Source organism: Strongylocentrotus purpuratus, unplaced genomic scaffold (genome assembly GCF_000002235.5).
Source record: "Strongylocentrotus purpuratus isolate Spur 01 unplaced genomic scaffold, Spur_5.0 spur5_scaffold_2, whole genome shotgun sequence".
NCBI classification, from domain to species: Eukaryota; Metazoa; Echinodermata; class Echinoidea; order Camarodonta; family Strongylocentrotidae; genus Strongylocentrotus; species Strongylocentrotus purpuratus.
This window is the reverse complement of record NW_022145605.1, coordinates 20009465-20025379: the sequence shown is the minus strand read 5'-3', so window position 1 is coordinate 20025379 and position 15915 is coordinate 20009465. Positions and strand designations below refer to the sequence as shown.

Sequence of the window (15915 nt, the reverse complement as noted above, 5' to 3'; positions counted from 1 at the left end):
CAACAGATGATGAGCATTTAATTCTCAGTTGCAGGTGCAGCAGCCTTCAGGCTCTAGTCTAGATCAAGAGTATGGTGTACTGTAGTGGCATCGCATGAACGTTGCCTAGGAGTAGGAGAGACCAACTGGTGGTGGATCGCTACCATCGGGGTGGGGTATAGGTACGGTACCTAAGCAGCTCTCTACCAGCTGCGAGTGGGAGCTCACTACAGTGCAGTGGATAGATCTAATACGAAGCGCACACGTATTTCAGCGCTATGTATCCCAATGCATGATACCGGTTGCAGGGAAGATAACCACTGATCTATACACCCCTAGATAAAAGGCTCTGCGCTGTGGAAGGGCATTTTCTTCTGTGATGTCACCTGAAGTTGAAGGCTCCACCTGAGGCCCTCCACTCCCCACCCACAACACCCACATTTCTTTTCTATTTTTCCTTTTTTAATATTAATCAATTATGAGCAACCCCAAACTACATCAGGATAGTGAAAAACCTAAAGATCGTGTTTTACAAACATAATGATAACATCATAAACACCATCAGTGTTGTTGTATTGGTATTGACAAATGATTATGATCCCAATTAACTATAGCCCGCAATCCGTGAGCGAGGCAGCAAAGAAGGAAGGATAGAGAGAGAGAGAAAGAGAGGGGGGTGCAATTTTTCAAATTTTCGAGAAAAAAAATATATTAGTGCTCACTACCCCCCCCCCCCCCTACGATTTTCATATTTCAGCACACTAAATTTCAAATTGATTTCAAATTTGGGCCCCCACCCCTAAGAAAGTCCATAAGGATCTATAGAGCGAATCATCTCTTAAAAACTTATTCGACGTTTACTTGCTGTTTAACATATGCCCAATAAAACGAAAATTGTAGAGGAATGGGCGTGCAGTCACTCCAGTCAGGCCAAGATAAAAATAAAAGACCTGTAATAATAATGAAGAAAATGATACAATATCAATCATCATCATCTTCACCAATAATTACCACCATGCAGTAATTTGCATGTTGAAGTTACACGGTGCCCCCCCCCCCCCCTTATAACTATAAGCTATAACATACTGCCAACGATGCGGGGCAAATTTCACCGGTATATCAGTGGCTAAGAAAAAGTTTTTAGAAGAAAAATGGTTGAGTATTTTCTAGATGCATTTTTGTGAAACAATTTCATTCGTTTTTAATATGGCAGTGCTCCTTGCAGAAAATAGCGTATCAGAGTGTAGTTTGAGAAATAAGTGCCTGAGGTTTGGGCAATAAACGTTCGATTGAACACATCATACATTCCACACACTTTTTTTTAAAGCCCGGTGTATCTATTGTAACAAATCAGTGTTTTAGTATTGGACGAAGGTTAAGCATTTTCTGTTGTACGAGCATGCGCTATAGCAATATGGTGCATCGTTGATTTAGCAATTACCAAACTGAAGGAAAATGAGCATAAATTACATATTTTGATCATGTTGGTGCAATTATCATGTTTCTTTTGGGGATATTACTTGTATAGTAGTGATCTAATCAGGAATAAGGGGTTATACTGAAGATTATATGTGAAGATTTTATGGGATTAGCAGAAATATTGTGTTGAAGTGTTGTTTTACTAACGAGGACATAATTGTTCTTTTACACGTTTATGTATAGGGAAATTGTTACGATGGTTAGGGTTGTGCATCTAAAGCTTTCCACTGCACTGTATCCGATACAGGCCAGCCTCACCGAGGCTGGCCTGATAGTTGGCCTGATAGTTGGCCTGACAGTTGGCCTGATAGTTGGCCTGATAGTTGGCCTGATAGTTGGCCTGATAGTTGGCCTGGCCTAAATCTCTAAGCTAAGTCTCACATAGTTTGCACCGTACTTGTACTGAGTTTACCCAATTGTTGAATGGATCGCAATAAAGACTTTCAACCTACACATCATGATTGGTTTGATTTCCTGGAGCAGTGAAACCAAGGGACGAGAACCTGTGACAAGTGTTGACAAGGAAATTGATTGTTCGAAGGATGCTCAATTGATTGATGCTGTGAACGAGACGTTTAGGTGACCGATTGTAGTCGATGGACGAATGATTGTTGAGATACGTGTGAGCCAGGGGGGTTCAACTCCGCTTCTGCATCCGTCTAGCCATGGGGAAATTTTGGAGGGTCAAAAGTGCACACTGCTTCCATTTATCGTGTATTAGCCTATGAAGACGACAAATTTTTAGTGCACCAGCGAAATGGGGATTTTGGACTGCGCGCAGCGCGCAAAATATTTAAATTAAAATTTTGAATATTCATGAGCTCTTTTCCACTTATTAGCATATTATCGCAATGAAAAAAAGACAATGCGCATGCGTTACTATATCGAACAAAGGTCAGAGTTGGGAAGGTGTGTGTGGGGAGGGGGGGGGGGGGGGGGGGGGGGGGGGGGGGGGGGAGACTTTTAAATGGTTGACTTAGTTGGGGCCACAAACTTCACTGTCACCAGGATGGAAAGTACATTTTTAAAAATTCAGTTCAGTTAAAAGGCAAAAATAATGACCCCATTTCACTCAATTCATTTTTTACCTCTTTTTTTTTGTTCGTTTATTAACTTAAATATTTTTTTAAATCAGACAAATTGCACTGATCATTTAGCCCACTTAACAAGTGATATTTTCATTTTTTAGTGTCCAATTATTGAATCATTCTCACCTCGACTTCAATGATCTTCATATTGTGCCCCATCCCCAATGAAATTTCAATTTTGTCTCGTTCTTTTCATTCTTGCATTCGTCGCCACTGATTTTTTTTTTAAATTCCCCCCCCCCCCCCCAACAGTAACATTTTCAATACAGGGACCCCTTCTAATAGTGACATTTCCATAGGCTCTATTACCCCAATTACCTATGCTTTCATCATTTCGGCATCGACTTATTCTTTATTTAACCCCCCCCCCCCCCCTCATCTTTATTGTAAACCATTTTTTATACTGCATTTATTCATTAGTCTTGCCCACTCTCTTGTTACATTTCCGCTTTCTCTCTCATTAGGAAAGATGGTTAAATCTATCTCGCTGATGCAAGATAAAAACAAACATCAAAAGGTCAAACACCATACTCAATTCTACACAAGACTGCATCAGCCTCCATCTCACCTCAGTCATAGAGCATTATCATTACAGAGTGCCTACATCATCATAATCACCAGCATCATCACATATATTTCACAAAATAAGAAAATGAAAAGAACAGAATTCAGCAGTATTAACTGATTTATTAACATTTATGAACTCATTTATCAACATATTTTGTTTCTATAAAGTCTTTTTAAATCCAACATGACATCAACAAAAGGATGAAAAATGGATTGGGGGGGGATGCTGTCTCTTGAATTCAAATCTTTCAGTTGTAAAAATTTACTGTAGATTTTGAAGAAAAAAATATTCAATAATATCAGCATGCTATTTTATTATGTAAAGCACAGGTATATACTGAGTTTTATGAGTACTTTATCTAACATTGGACATTACTATTGTTGTTTTTACTACTACCTGGATTATCATTATTATTACTGCTATTATCATGATCATTGTCATTATTGTTACTATTTTTAATATTGTTATTATTATTAATATTAATTATATTAATACAGTCTTACTATTGAACTACATCATTTTATCCCCCCTCCCCCCCTTCAATTTACTATCCAGTTCAGCATATCCCTCATATTGTTGTCAGAACTTGATTAAATATCAAAAAACTATGTTACATGTACACGCATTTAAAAGAACAAATGATTACTTTCATGATCCTCGATATATCTTCTTCTTCTTCTTCTGGTAATCTTCAAAAGGCGTTGTAGCCTATCACGAAGATGAACTAATACTAAAGATTACAAGTGGTGTGAGGAAGACAGATTGTTTCTAAGTGGGATAAGGAGAGTAGATGCCTCAGAAGTAGTCCCTGGCAGTTCTCTGGACTGTCAGCATGCACTGTATTTGCTGGAAGTCAGTTCCATTAACTTTGGGACAGAGTGTTGGGCAAATGCAAACTTGTCTACCTATGTCGCTTCTGGCTTGGTGCAACTGGAGGGTCATGTCATGGTACTTCCTGCTCGTGATTTGTTAAAGCCCGTCTGTACTAGTTTGGCCAGGGGGATAAGACCACCCTGCAAGGTCACTGACAGGTAGTTATCTCATCAAATCAGCTCTCAATTAATATAAGAAAAAGAGGATCATGGGGGACCAACAGGCACAGATTAGGCATTGTTTGCTATATAGAGGGCGCAAATAGCTATAAGTAGTGCAGTGGGAAAATTTTCAAGGAAGAGCGGAGAGACCATTGACTATCTTGTGCACCATTCCCAGTCTTCTTGCAGAGTGCCTTGTAGATGTAGATATAGTAGGCAACTAAAAGGTGCTGATCATCTCAGTCAAACTGCTGCTTCTCTTGTGGTCCCCATTGTGAAGAAGCGTCCTGGACATCTGAGATGTTGTAGGGATCCCAGACACCGGAACAGTTCTCAAGATGAGGGTGGACTAGGGACTTGTACAAAAGAAGCCTGGGTATCAAACCTTCTGGACAACCTGAATAATCAAAAAAAAAAAGAGAGAAATCAAATAAGATTAAAACTGCTGCATTATATTGGATTTTCAAAAATAGTACCTCCCCACTTTTTTTAGGTCTTGCATTTTAATTTTACTAAAAAATGATAAACGTATGTTTATCTGAGTGATAGGGCCTTTTTTAAAGAGAAGAGTAAAGGTTTAGATGTATTTCCAATTATTTTAAAAGTAATTTCCAATTTATTTTAAGTTATTATTTGCTAGACTTTTGTGAACAAAAGTTTGTTAGATATAATGTAATATTTAGGAAAAAATGCCTTTGAGTGTGTCTTTTAATATGCTGAGAGAAATAAACTGTAGCAACACCATAGTTTGTCACCTAAATACAGCTAGAGAATAAATGAGAATTACAAGATATAATGCAACACAAGATGACAGTTCCCCAAATCTTTGTATATAGTCGAGTGCGGTGTTCGCATGGGCTTAGATTATACAGCCTGAATTTTTTCGAATTTCATACAAACATACCTTGCCAGAGTTCAACTTAGGTGTTTATTTTTAATATTATTAGTAGACCCTACTAGGGGGCTTTAGACCTAGATGTAGACCTGTCCCTATGCCACATCTGAATAAGGGGGCACAGAATGATTGTGCACCCCCCCCCCCCCCCCCTCCATAACTTCCACATTGACCCACCTAAACCAGGCATTTATTTAGTCTTTTTTTATTAGAATGCATTAGGCCTAGGCCTAGAATCTTGCCCTAGATCTAGGCCTAGATCTAGTAGATGCGGGGTTAAATGCTGTACTTAGTTAAGTGCTAGATCTAGACTAGACGGTAGACCTAGCCTAGCCTAGGCTCTGCTTAGCCTTAGCCCGAATTTTTCTGTCTCTTTCGTTCGTTAGCCTCTGATTTGGGTAGGGTCGGCTAAAGTCAAGAGAGGAGCCGACCCTACCCAAATCAGAGGCTAACGAGGCTAGACTATGTAGATCTATACTAGCCTAGAGGTCTAGGCTTTACAGTAACACACTGTAAAGTTATAGCCACGCCAGCTCAGGAAACGCAGTCGCTTCTTGGTGGAGTGTTACAGCCGGCTGGCACCGGCGAATTGAAAACCATAAACCGCTCGACGAGATCTCGTCGGCTTGGACTAGCAATGAGCCATTTGCGCAGTCAACAACAGGTCCACATCTACGACCGATTACTATCGGTAATCAAGCTATGAACTGAACTTAAAATTATGAGATGTGCTCTAATGAAATAACCTACGGTAAAATCCTGATTGTTTCTAAAAATATTACCGTCGATGGCTTATATTAGAGTTCATTCAATCAGTTAATATTCTTTGGTCAGAAGAAAGAAAAGAGGATGGGGTAGGGGGTTAACCGGGTAATACGTTGTGACAATGCGGAGAGCCCCTCACTGCAATGACGAACACATCACAATCATTTCAGAGACCTTCACACAAAATGGATCTTTACTTACTTTTCTTGATATCATAGGGTATCACTTCGATGTCAATGTTCGCCTGAAGATTTTCTGCTTCACTGAGATGTACTTGACAAACTTCTATTATAATAGAAATTCACTTAAAAGAAAAATGTTTCATTGTTCGTAATTGAATAACTTGAAAGTTGCAGTTCATACAACCGCCATTTTCGTGGTCAAATCGTAGGGAATTCTGGGAATGCAAAAAATGTTTTATGCATGATCTAATACATAAAACATTTTGTCGATGGCCAATCAACAAACAGTAGTTGGCGTATTTTTTACGTCATTGCTCATGAATATTCATTGACCCTCCAAAACCGTCGTTCAAATCGGACAAAACCCCCATAATGCATCCAATGCAAAACCTATGGAATGTCAAAGGTCACGATTTTAGTTGGCCCTCTAGTCCTCCTACGGAGGACATACTGTGTATGATCGAATCTCTTTGGTGTGAGCAGTTAATAACTCCAGCCATTAAGCTACGGGCATATATTTTGTCCAAACGGACGGAGAGCGCCTGGCCGACACGGGGCATCCTGACAAATATTCCGTGTCAAGCCAAGGTGGCGAAATCGTGTCCGCCACACTATTTATTGAATTGTTAAACACTAACAAATAATAAGGATGTTGAAAACGCAGTTAAATTGTTAGTGGACAAATTTGAACTCCTATACCTTGCGTTACAAAATGCTCTTTAAAACGACTTCTCTACCAATGAATTTGTTAATCCCCTAATTGGTATCATTTTTCATGTAAAAAAAGATTCTCTTTCAGCCAGTGAATTTGACCCTTTATTATTGATAGTATGCTATTCCATTTTTTTTTTTTTTAATAATAAATTTATTATGTTCCACTGTGTGTAAAATCTCATTTGGGGGAGCTAACATGGCGGATAATAGATAGCGGCGACATCATACAGGAAGCATCCCCAATCTATGTCACATACAAGTCAATGGAGATAACCAGCGTGCGCTGATACTATGGCGCAGATGCAATCATGCTCACAGACTGCAAGCTTTGAAGATGATAAAATATTTTAAAAATCAAAGAATGAGCTGGGGAAAAAAAAAAAAGCAGGATGAACATTTTCTGTAAAAAATAATCCAAAAGTTTAAATATATTTACTGAATGATGTTTTACAACAGAAAAGTATTACATTTGTTTTTATTTTTCTGATGCTACTCAATCTTCAAATTGGTTCGTCCTTTTTCGTTCAACATGGCTCCTAAGTCGAGAACCGACGGTATTTATCGATGAATTTCCATGATAATAAATGGATAAAATAAAGATTTTTACTGAAAGCCACAGAAATCAAACTAAATGTAAACTGTTTGAGCATTTGATAAGTCTTGTTTTTATTCATGAAAATGACGCCTTCTGTGTAAAATTAACCTTTATATGCAATTAGTTGAAGTCGTGAGTGTGTGCGTGATCTTGGGTGCTCGGTATCGCGGTACATGTGCACGTAAAACGTGTGTAGACCCTACAGTAGTGTGCATGCACATGAGCTGAAGGGGTGACCACAGTTCGGGGAGATTTTGCAAATATTAGGAAATGTGATATTCGATCTTTGGTTTCTCATACTCGAACAAAATGTCCTAGAAAATTAGTATTTAGGGTGTCTGATCGCGCACCCGATGTTGTGTGCTAAAATCTTTCCCATAGAGATTGCACACATCCCTATGTGGTCTACATGCATTGCGCGACCAAGCAAAATTGGTCAATGGTTTTATGAAAAATTTGAAATTCAAACCTTTATAACAAATGATCCTGAAGGTGAAACTCAATAAATGTGGTGTCATATGAAAGAGCAGGTTTTTCTCCATATTCCCCATAGGGGGCCACCCCCGGAATTCTAAAAATATCTTGCTCAAAACAGCGATTTAAACATTGTTTCCATGGTAACTCGGAGATTTACCAATTTCACGAACTGCTCCCCCGAGGGATAAGTTGGGCCAGCTGTAAAGAATATATCCATGCACTTATTTTTTCTCTAGTCCCAAGGGATCATTTGTTACAACAGTTTGAAAATACCCTTGCTCCACACTTTGCATATCGTGCTGTGCATTAGCTGTGCAGCTTTTGAGCAGAAATTATAACTCTGCGTGAACCACTTTTCTGTCCATTCTGACCAAAATGCTATGAATATTGCACAATTTTTGAGGGGCTGTATCTTTTGATAGAAACATCGGTGAGTCTTGAAATTTGAAAGGTATTATTCTGATTACATTTGTTATTCCAATATCAAACAAAAATGGTGAAAAACGATCCCAAATTGAAAATTGAAAAATCGTTCAGACACCCTACTATTAGTAATAGGTTCCTTTCCTAGTTGGGGTATTTGATTTTGAGAAATATCAGGAAGTTTCAAACAAAAGAAATCTGGAAAGTGTCTCTTCTTCAAACTCAAAGACATGTTATTGTCAAATATGGCTTAGACTGATGAAGGTCTAGATCTATTTCAAATTAGAGAGAAAAGTGAGGCAAAACAATCTAGAATCTAGATCTAGACCTCTAATGTTGATTCTGTAAAGTTTGACAGAGAACGAGATGCACAGAGACGAGAGAGAGGGATGGTGGCGATGGACATTTGTAAAATTGTACATCTATAGTCTATCAATAATTGCCTTGTCGTCAGAACATTTCTTGAACAAATTTTTCCCTTAAGGAATTTATATGTAAATTTGGCACAGCTACAAACGAGAAGATGCAATTTTAGGAAAGCAAATTTTACGAGGTAGAAAATTTGAAAGGAGTTCTCAATGTGCCTTGATCCTGTGCAAGTACTTGTAAACCTCTAGTTTACTTTAAGAATGTCATGCTGCAATTACAAAGTAAGAAGACAAAAATACAATATATTTACGAAAGTTGAAGGGCTTTTTGTATTTCAAGGAAGTATAGAAATAACTACAGTTGTTGCATCAATGTAATTTACTTTATATTCATGATTTTTCCTTCATGTACTAAAGTGAACCTATACACCATCTTGTTTTACGTACAAGATGAAATCAAAAAATTAACATGGCTTGTTTTGATTTCTTTGACTTGCAGCTCAGCGAAGGGCTGGCAAGAAGGGCCCAGCCGTGCGAGAATCTGCTGCCAAGGTCGAGGCCCGTGCAGAGGCCAAAGCCAAGGCCAAGGCCAAGCAAGATGCTCTCAAGGTAAGCATAAATGTTTATGTTCTTAATGTGTCAAACTCAAAGCAAGAGAGATTTCATACTGTTGAGTAGGTTCTTTCTATCAAATGCAATAAATTTGTTATATAACTTGATAAATGGAGACATGTGTAACTGATGTAACCATGTTTGTTTTACCGATATGTCACAACATGTACTTTGTTTAAATCTATTGGTTTGTTCTTGCTCAAGAATGATTAAATAAAATAAAACATTGGGGGGGAAATCGCATGTTTTGGATGGCTGCACCCAAATATCTTGGTAATGGGAATCAGTTTAAGGAATGTTATTGTCACAACTAGTTATGTCCAGTTTATATTTCAGGTCATATTGAATTATGGTGATGAAAAAGGATTTAAGAAGGGTAGTTGGCTGAAAGTAAATCATTTATCATTGAGTAATTGAGCTATTTAGACCAATAAACTAACAAACATTGAGGTCACTGGCAAAGCGCATCATTAGAACATATGGGACCACTTCTTTTGCTTATGGTCAAAGACTATTAGCTTGATTTACATGCTATCATAACATTAGAATGTTGGCTGGGTTTTACAATGCTGGTACAAGAGAGATGCATTCAGGTTCATTTGCTTCAGTTGGGATACTGCTAAATGAATATGAAGCGCACTTTGGATTGTATTTTAAAACTCTGGAGATCCTAAGAAAATATTTTTTACATCATGCACCTAATGCAAGTACAGTCAAACCTGTCTTTAGTGACCACTTAAGGGAAACACAAAAAGTGGTCTTTGTAGACACGTACCTTTAGTACATGGTTCATTGAGAAGCCATTTTCAAGGGAAACATAACATGTGGTCTTTGTAGACAGGTGGTCACTAAAGCACTGTCAAACCTGTCTATAGCAACCGCCCAAGGGAAACACAAAAAGTGGTCTTTGTAGACAGGTTCCTTTTACATGTTTCAATGAGAAGCCATTTTCAAGGGAAACAAAACATGTGGTCTTTCTAGACAGGCGGTCACTGAAGCAGGTTTGACTGTATTTGGTTTTAGATTGCACCACTCCATGGGAATTACTTTGTGCATCTTCCAACAACTCCTTTTGTCCTCTTCATCCACAGACTAAGAAAGCTGCCCTGCGTGGAACTCATGCAACTCGCAAGAGGAAGATCCACACCAAGGTGACCTTCCGTCGCCCTAAGACCTACAAGGCTGCTCGTGTGCCCAAATACACAAGGAAGAGTATCCCCAAGAGACCAAGGTAAAAATTACTTTAAATATCTTCATTGCGATCTAAGTAGGAATTATGTTTTAGGGATGCTAGGTTTCATTCGCTTGTTTTAATTTGCTCAATACCCCACTCATTCTGATTAAACCAACCTGACCCAAAAGTTCTTTCAACGTAATGTTTGTAACTGTCTGTTTGGGTGAATATAGAATGACATCATTTCTTCACAGTAATTCATAGTCATGGTCACGTGCCAGTTGATAATGTGCCAGGGGAGTGCTGTTGAGCTCTGGCAAGTTCCACAAGAGCCTCTTGAAAATTCATACCTGTGTAGAAAGATTTGGAAATGACTGAGGATATCTCACTTAAATTTCAGCAGATAAAAAAAGGGCCCCTATTAAAAAAAACGTAAGTTTACACTGTCTACTGTACAATCCGGGTTGTTATTTGAAACAAGATCAAAAGGATCAAGCAAATTGCTTGTTGCTTATCTCCTTTCTATGTGAATGTGTTGCATACTTTTGAAAAGAAGTTCAGGGACCTGTTTCACAAAGTCTTTTTTCAATGACAAATTACAAAAATCAGTGACAAATCTGCTGATAACCAATCAGAAGCAAGGATTTCAGTAGCTTATAACAAAAACTGTCATTTGTCCCTGATGACAAGTTCTGTGAAATGCCCCCCTGATCACAGTCTTTTTTTTCATTGTCGCATTCATTTCTAAGGCTTGACCAGTTCAGCACCATCAAGTACCCCCTGACAACCGAGAGCGCCATGAAGAAGATCGAGGAGAACAACACCCTCGTCTTCATCGTTGCCCTCAAGGCAAACAAGTTCGCCGTCAAGACTGCGGTCAAGAAGCTCTACGACATCGATGTGGCCAAGGTCAACACGCTCATCAGGCCAGATGGACAGAAGAAGGCCTACGTCAGGTTAGCACCGGACTACGATGCCTTGGATGTTGCCAACAAGGTGAGCCAGAGTTTTAACTGAAGATTTGGGATTGTTCGTATGGCAGGGTTGATAGTATAGTATTAATGACTGCTTTGAGAGAAATGGTTGTTTTTATACGCTCAAGGGAAGGTTAGAATTGTGCTATTACCCGAGCCGTGCCGAGGGCAATAGCCCAATTGTAACCTTCCCGAGAGCGTATAAAAACAACTATTTCTCGAATATTAAAGCAGTCATTAATACTTTTATATGCCCCCAAAAAATAGACTAAAAAATAAAAATAAAAAAACTTTTGTCGAAGATGGGATTCGATCTCTTGCGTACAAAAGGTGATGTAACTAAAATCACAGCCTTAAACCGCTCGGCTATCGCGCTCTGTTACCATACATATAAGTTTTTTCTTATATATACATTAAAATGGATTGAAAACGGCTTCGCGTGGTGGATGCTTCGCGGCTGCTCCATTAAACAGGCCCTTCTTTTACTTTTGCAATGCATATTGGCACAAATTTAGATCAAGATCTATCGGCAGATGTTGTTTTTTTTGTTTTTGGAAGTTTATTTTCGTCTTCATGTCAACAATGCAAGATAAAATTGTCGGTAAGATCGATCGAGATTCAATTGTATTGAAATTACCGACCAATTCTTTGCACACGTACGGTATCCTCGATCGCTCAGACCATTTTTTAACATGTAGACCTATGGGGTAACCATGGAGACTGAACTATTTTCCCAATAACCATGGTTACTGGGATTATAGAACTGTTTTAACCATGGTTACTGGGAATTTTACAGAAATAGTTGAAGTTTATGAATGCAATTTCGACCAATCAGATGGCTGGATTTCTTAAGTGAGGTATATAATAAAGAACTATGTGATTGCACACGAAATCACATGGCTGAAAACAAGGTAGTAATGTGTGTGTGTATTGGGTTTTACAGACGTTTATCAATTAGATATGATTATTTACGTCTGGGGACCGACGTTCAACGCCACGATTCGAAAGACATGACTCTGTTTCAAATTGCGTCCTTGGCTGAATCAGTTTGTAACTTCTATTGTTAGCTGGATTACAGGCACCCAACGCCCCATGAACTTCCTTCATAGTGCACATGTCCACTCCGTATAATGTCCTCCAAAATGAGTCATAGCTGGCGGCCAAATATGAAGTGCCCTGGCATATCTGTTACTCATTTACACCTGAGTGGAGAGTGGTTAAGGAGGTTTCAGGTCATGCCACCAAATGTGAGTCCTGGGCTGGTATCAAACCCTCGACCTTTGGATGGAGAGTCAAGTGAATGAACCACTATACCACAACACATCCACAAGGTGTATCGTTACCATGGAAAATGGCTACAAAGTGCAGCAAAATGAAAGAAAATGGAAAAATGGAAAGAAGAGAAGCAAACCAACTGACTTGAATGCTTCTCAAAGACAATATCAAGCACTGAAAGACCTAGACCTATTCTCTTAGGCAGAAGTGCCATCAGCAAAATGTTTTGTTCTTGTTTTTGTGGAGAAATGAAAGACATCTCCAGTTCAAAAATCGCATATTGATATTTTCTGACATTGAATATTAGTGCACCTTAATGAAGTTCTCTTGTTAAACGTGATAATAGGCCCGGGGTCATTTCATATTAAACAAGATTCTTCTGATGATATCTTCTGCTCTTGTGAACCAATTAATATTTATTGGGTACGATTCTTACATAACAAGGCCATTAAGAGATAACCCATTTAATTTGTGTATTCTTTTTCTCCCATTTTTCTGTTTTTTTGATAGATTGGTATCATCTAAACAGCCGTACCAGCCTCAGGTTTGTGAAAGGAGACAGTAGCATTACGATCATTGGCACTGTTAAGAAAATAAACAGTGTATATAGGTAACAAATGATGCATTGATTTGTGTTTTGTTGTCTTGTGTCGGTATACAAATCTATGTGTTTTTCGGTGTGTGTTTTTTTAAACCTCTGATGGAGGGAGTTGCAATTGATGTCAATGTTGAGTTACAGATAAGGTTGAGTCCTGGTCATGTGATTGCATTGCGAAAGAAGGTGATTGGATAAGATTGAACATGTAGTACTTGAGTATTGTGGTATACTGTGAAAAACATCAAAAGTGGCCTTGTCTTATTAAAAGTCTCGGGCACTATACACTGAAATGTGTAAATGGGACTACACAAACATGTGGCATGAAAGTATGGACCACACACTGAAGATATTTCATCAGAATAAAAATACGACAAGATATTTCTTGTCTTATTTTTAATCTAAGGGCATATGAAGAACCATCCTTTTTAGTGGATATCCATTCTATCATATTCTTCCACGCTAATGTTAATATAGTGATCAAGCTAAACAAATTAGCTTTCATCTTTCCCAGAACTTGACTGTTTTCATTAAAGTTGAGACCGATGAAAAGCAATTGCAACTCTTAAAGAAAGAGAGGGGAAGAAGAAAGAAAGGAATAGATTGAATATTGAGGTGTAGAGAAAGAGAAGTGGGGAGTATCGGGGGCAAAAAAAAAGACGAGAACGAGGATTGAACGAAGCTGTATACAGAGACATGAGAGTGTGTAATGTCTTGTAGTGAAGAAGAGAGACGGACGGTAAGAGAGGGGAGAGAAGGAAGACGGGAATAGAGTGAAAGACAAGAGATGAGTATATCGGGGCAGAAAAAAGATGTATAGAGACGGGAGAGAGCAAAGAGATTTAAAGGGAGAGACGGGAGAGTGTGTAGTGTCTTGTAGTGAAGTAGAGAGAAAGAAGGGAATAGAGTGGAAAATGGGGGTAGAGAGAAAGAGAAGAGGGGATTATCAGGAGCAGAAAAGGAGATGAGAGAGCAAGGATCAATGGAAGATGTACAGAGACGTGAGAGAAAGCAAAGAGATTTATAGAAAGAAAGGGAAAGAGAGAAGGGGGTGAAAAGCTAAAGAGTGATCGATTACAAATTCTGGGTTAATAGAATGTGTTGACAATTTTCTTAAGAATTAATAAATGTCTTACTTCATGCTCAAAGTAGCGTAGGTATCAATCATTTGCTCACAATACATGCCCAAATTACTTAGTTTTTATGACTGAAATTCAATCTCCCTGGCTTCTGAGATGGGGATTTAAAAAAAACATTTCCAAAATCAGACTAGTTTGTTAACACTTTTGACAGGATTTGGAGGGTACATCTTTCTTTCTTTCTTTCATCCTTTCTTTCATTCTTCTCTTTTCCTTCCTTTGTTAATTTCTTTTCTATTTAGTCTTCGAACAGAGCATTATTAAACTCCTTTTGAAACATGTTTATATTTTTGATATATATATTAACATTTATTCCACCAGGGATGTATAAAACATGAAATAAATAATATATGATTTACATAAATTCTTCATTTAGATATATAACAAGTAGGTTATTTGGCTCATATTAAAAAGTTATAAATACATATATGGAGACAACATGATAGGAAAAAGGTGACATAATTCTGTTTTATATTGCAGCCAATTACCAAACATGATCGGCAAGTATTTGCATTTACATGTATGAATATTGAATTTGTCAATAAATTCATACAAAAAAATACATGTATATACATTTGCATGTGAAATTTTCATTTTGGCAATTGCAATTTTTAGAATACTGGTACACGGTTTTGGGTCTAGCCCTTGTCAAAATCTTAAATATGCTACACATAGATGCTCATCAAGTGAATGCCTTATCATCATATTACAAACATGGTCAATGACCTCATGGTTCCATCTCTAAAATTGTTTTTTATTATACATCTACATAGAATATTTGAAAATTAAAGATTGTTAATATAATATCTTTACATGTACATGTATTGTCGAAGGCTCTGCTTTATATCTGTATTCATGTATTCACATTCAGAAGCACATGTACTCGCTTGGATGTAAATTGTAAAATGCACCTGACACTTGCAAGTATACATACAACACAGATTTATAAACAAATGATTTCACACTAAACAAAGTTGTTACCCTTCTAACATTTACAAAAACATACATTATGTAATGTATACATCATATTGCTTGTTTAGATATACAATCGTGATAGATTTGCACGGATAAAACATATTTGGTAACCTTTGCATAAGTTTGCAAAATAAAAATGATTTACGGTAATAATATTGCAGAATGCCAGGCAGCTTGTTTTTGCAGCTTATCGGTAAAATAACAATCACAAAGACAAAATTTGCAGCTAAGAATAGGATAAAATGAAACATTTACTCTTAAGCCCATCTGTACTAGTTCGGCTAGGAGGGATTAGACCACCCAGGAAGGTCACTGACAGGTGGCTATCTCATCAACTCGGCTCTCAATTAACATAAGAAAAAGAGGATCACAGGGGAACAATGGTCACCAATTAGGCATTGTTTTCTATATAGAGGGAGCAAGTAGTACAGTGGGCCTTTAAATACCTGTATAAACTAACTCAATAATCTTGAAATAGTTCTTAGAAGTGAGAATATGATTGGAATATATCTATATAGTTTCTACAATGACTGTCCTGTTTTCATAACCAAGTCCAACTTCAGTGTTTAACTAAACCAGAGTTATCTCTAACCGTAGGACTTTT

General features: G+C 37.9%; 1 protein-coding gene across 1 annotated transcript; it reads left to right on the top strand.

Annotated features, from left to right (window-relative positions):
• The first annotated feature begins 7194 nt into the window (after nucleotides 1-7194).
• LOC588157 (60S ribosomal protein L23a) lies at nucleotides 7195-13220 on the top strand. The gene is made up of 5 exons (XM_030991923.1): nucleotides 7195-7258; nucleotides 9067-9176; nucleotides 10271-10410; nucleotides 11103-11349; nucleotides 13113-13220. Exons 1-5 carry the CDS (start codon nucleotides 7234-7236, stop codon nucleotides 13125-13127), a joined length of 537 nt encoding a protein of 178 aa, XP_030847783.1. The 5' UTR covers nucleotides 7195-7233; the 3' UTR covers nucleotides 13128-13220.
• Nucleotides 13221-15915: the final 2695 nt, after the last annotated feature.

Excerpts from the sequence above, each read along its gene's own strand:
- LOC588157 (XM_030991923.1), top strand. The coding sequence starts at position 7,234 with ATGGCTCCTAAGTCGAGAACCGACG. Across the intron at positions 7,259-9,066 it reads TCCTAAGTCGAGAACCGACG|CTCAGCGAAGGGCTGGCAAG; the intron begins GTATTTATCGAT and ends TTTGACTTGCAG. Across the intron at positions 10,411-11,102 it reads AGTATCCCCAAGAGACCAAG|GCTTGACCAGTTCAGCACCA; the intron begins GTAAAAATTACT and ends TTCATTTCTAAG.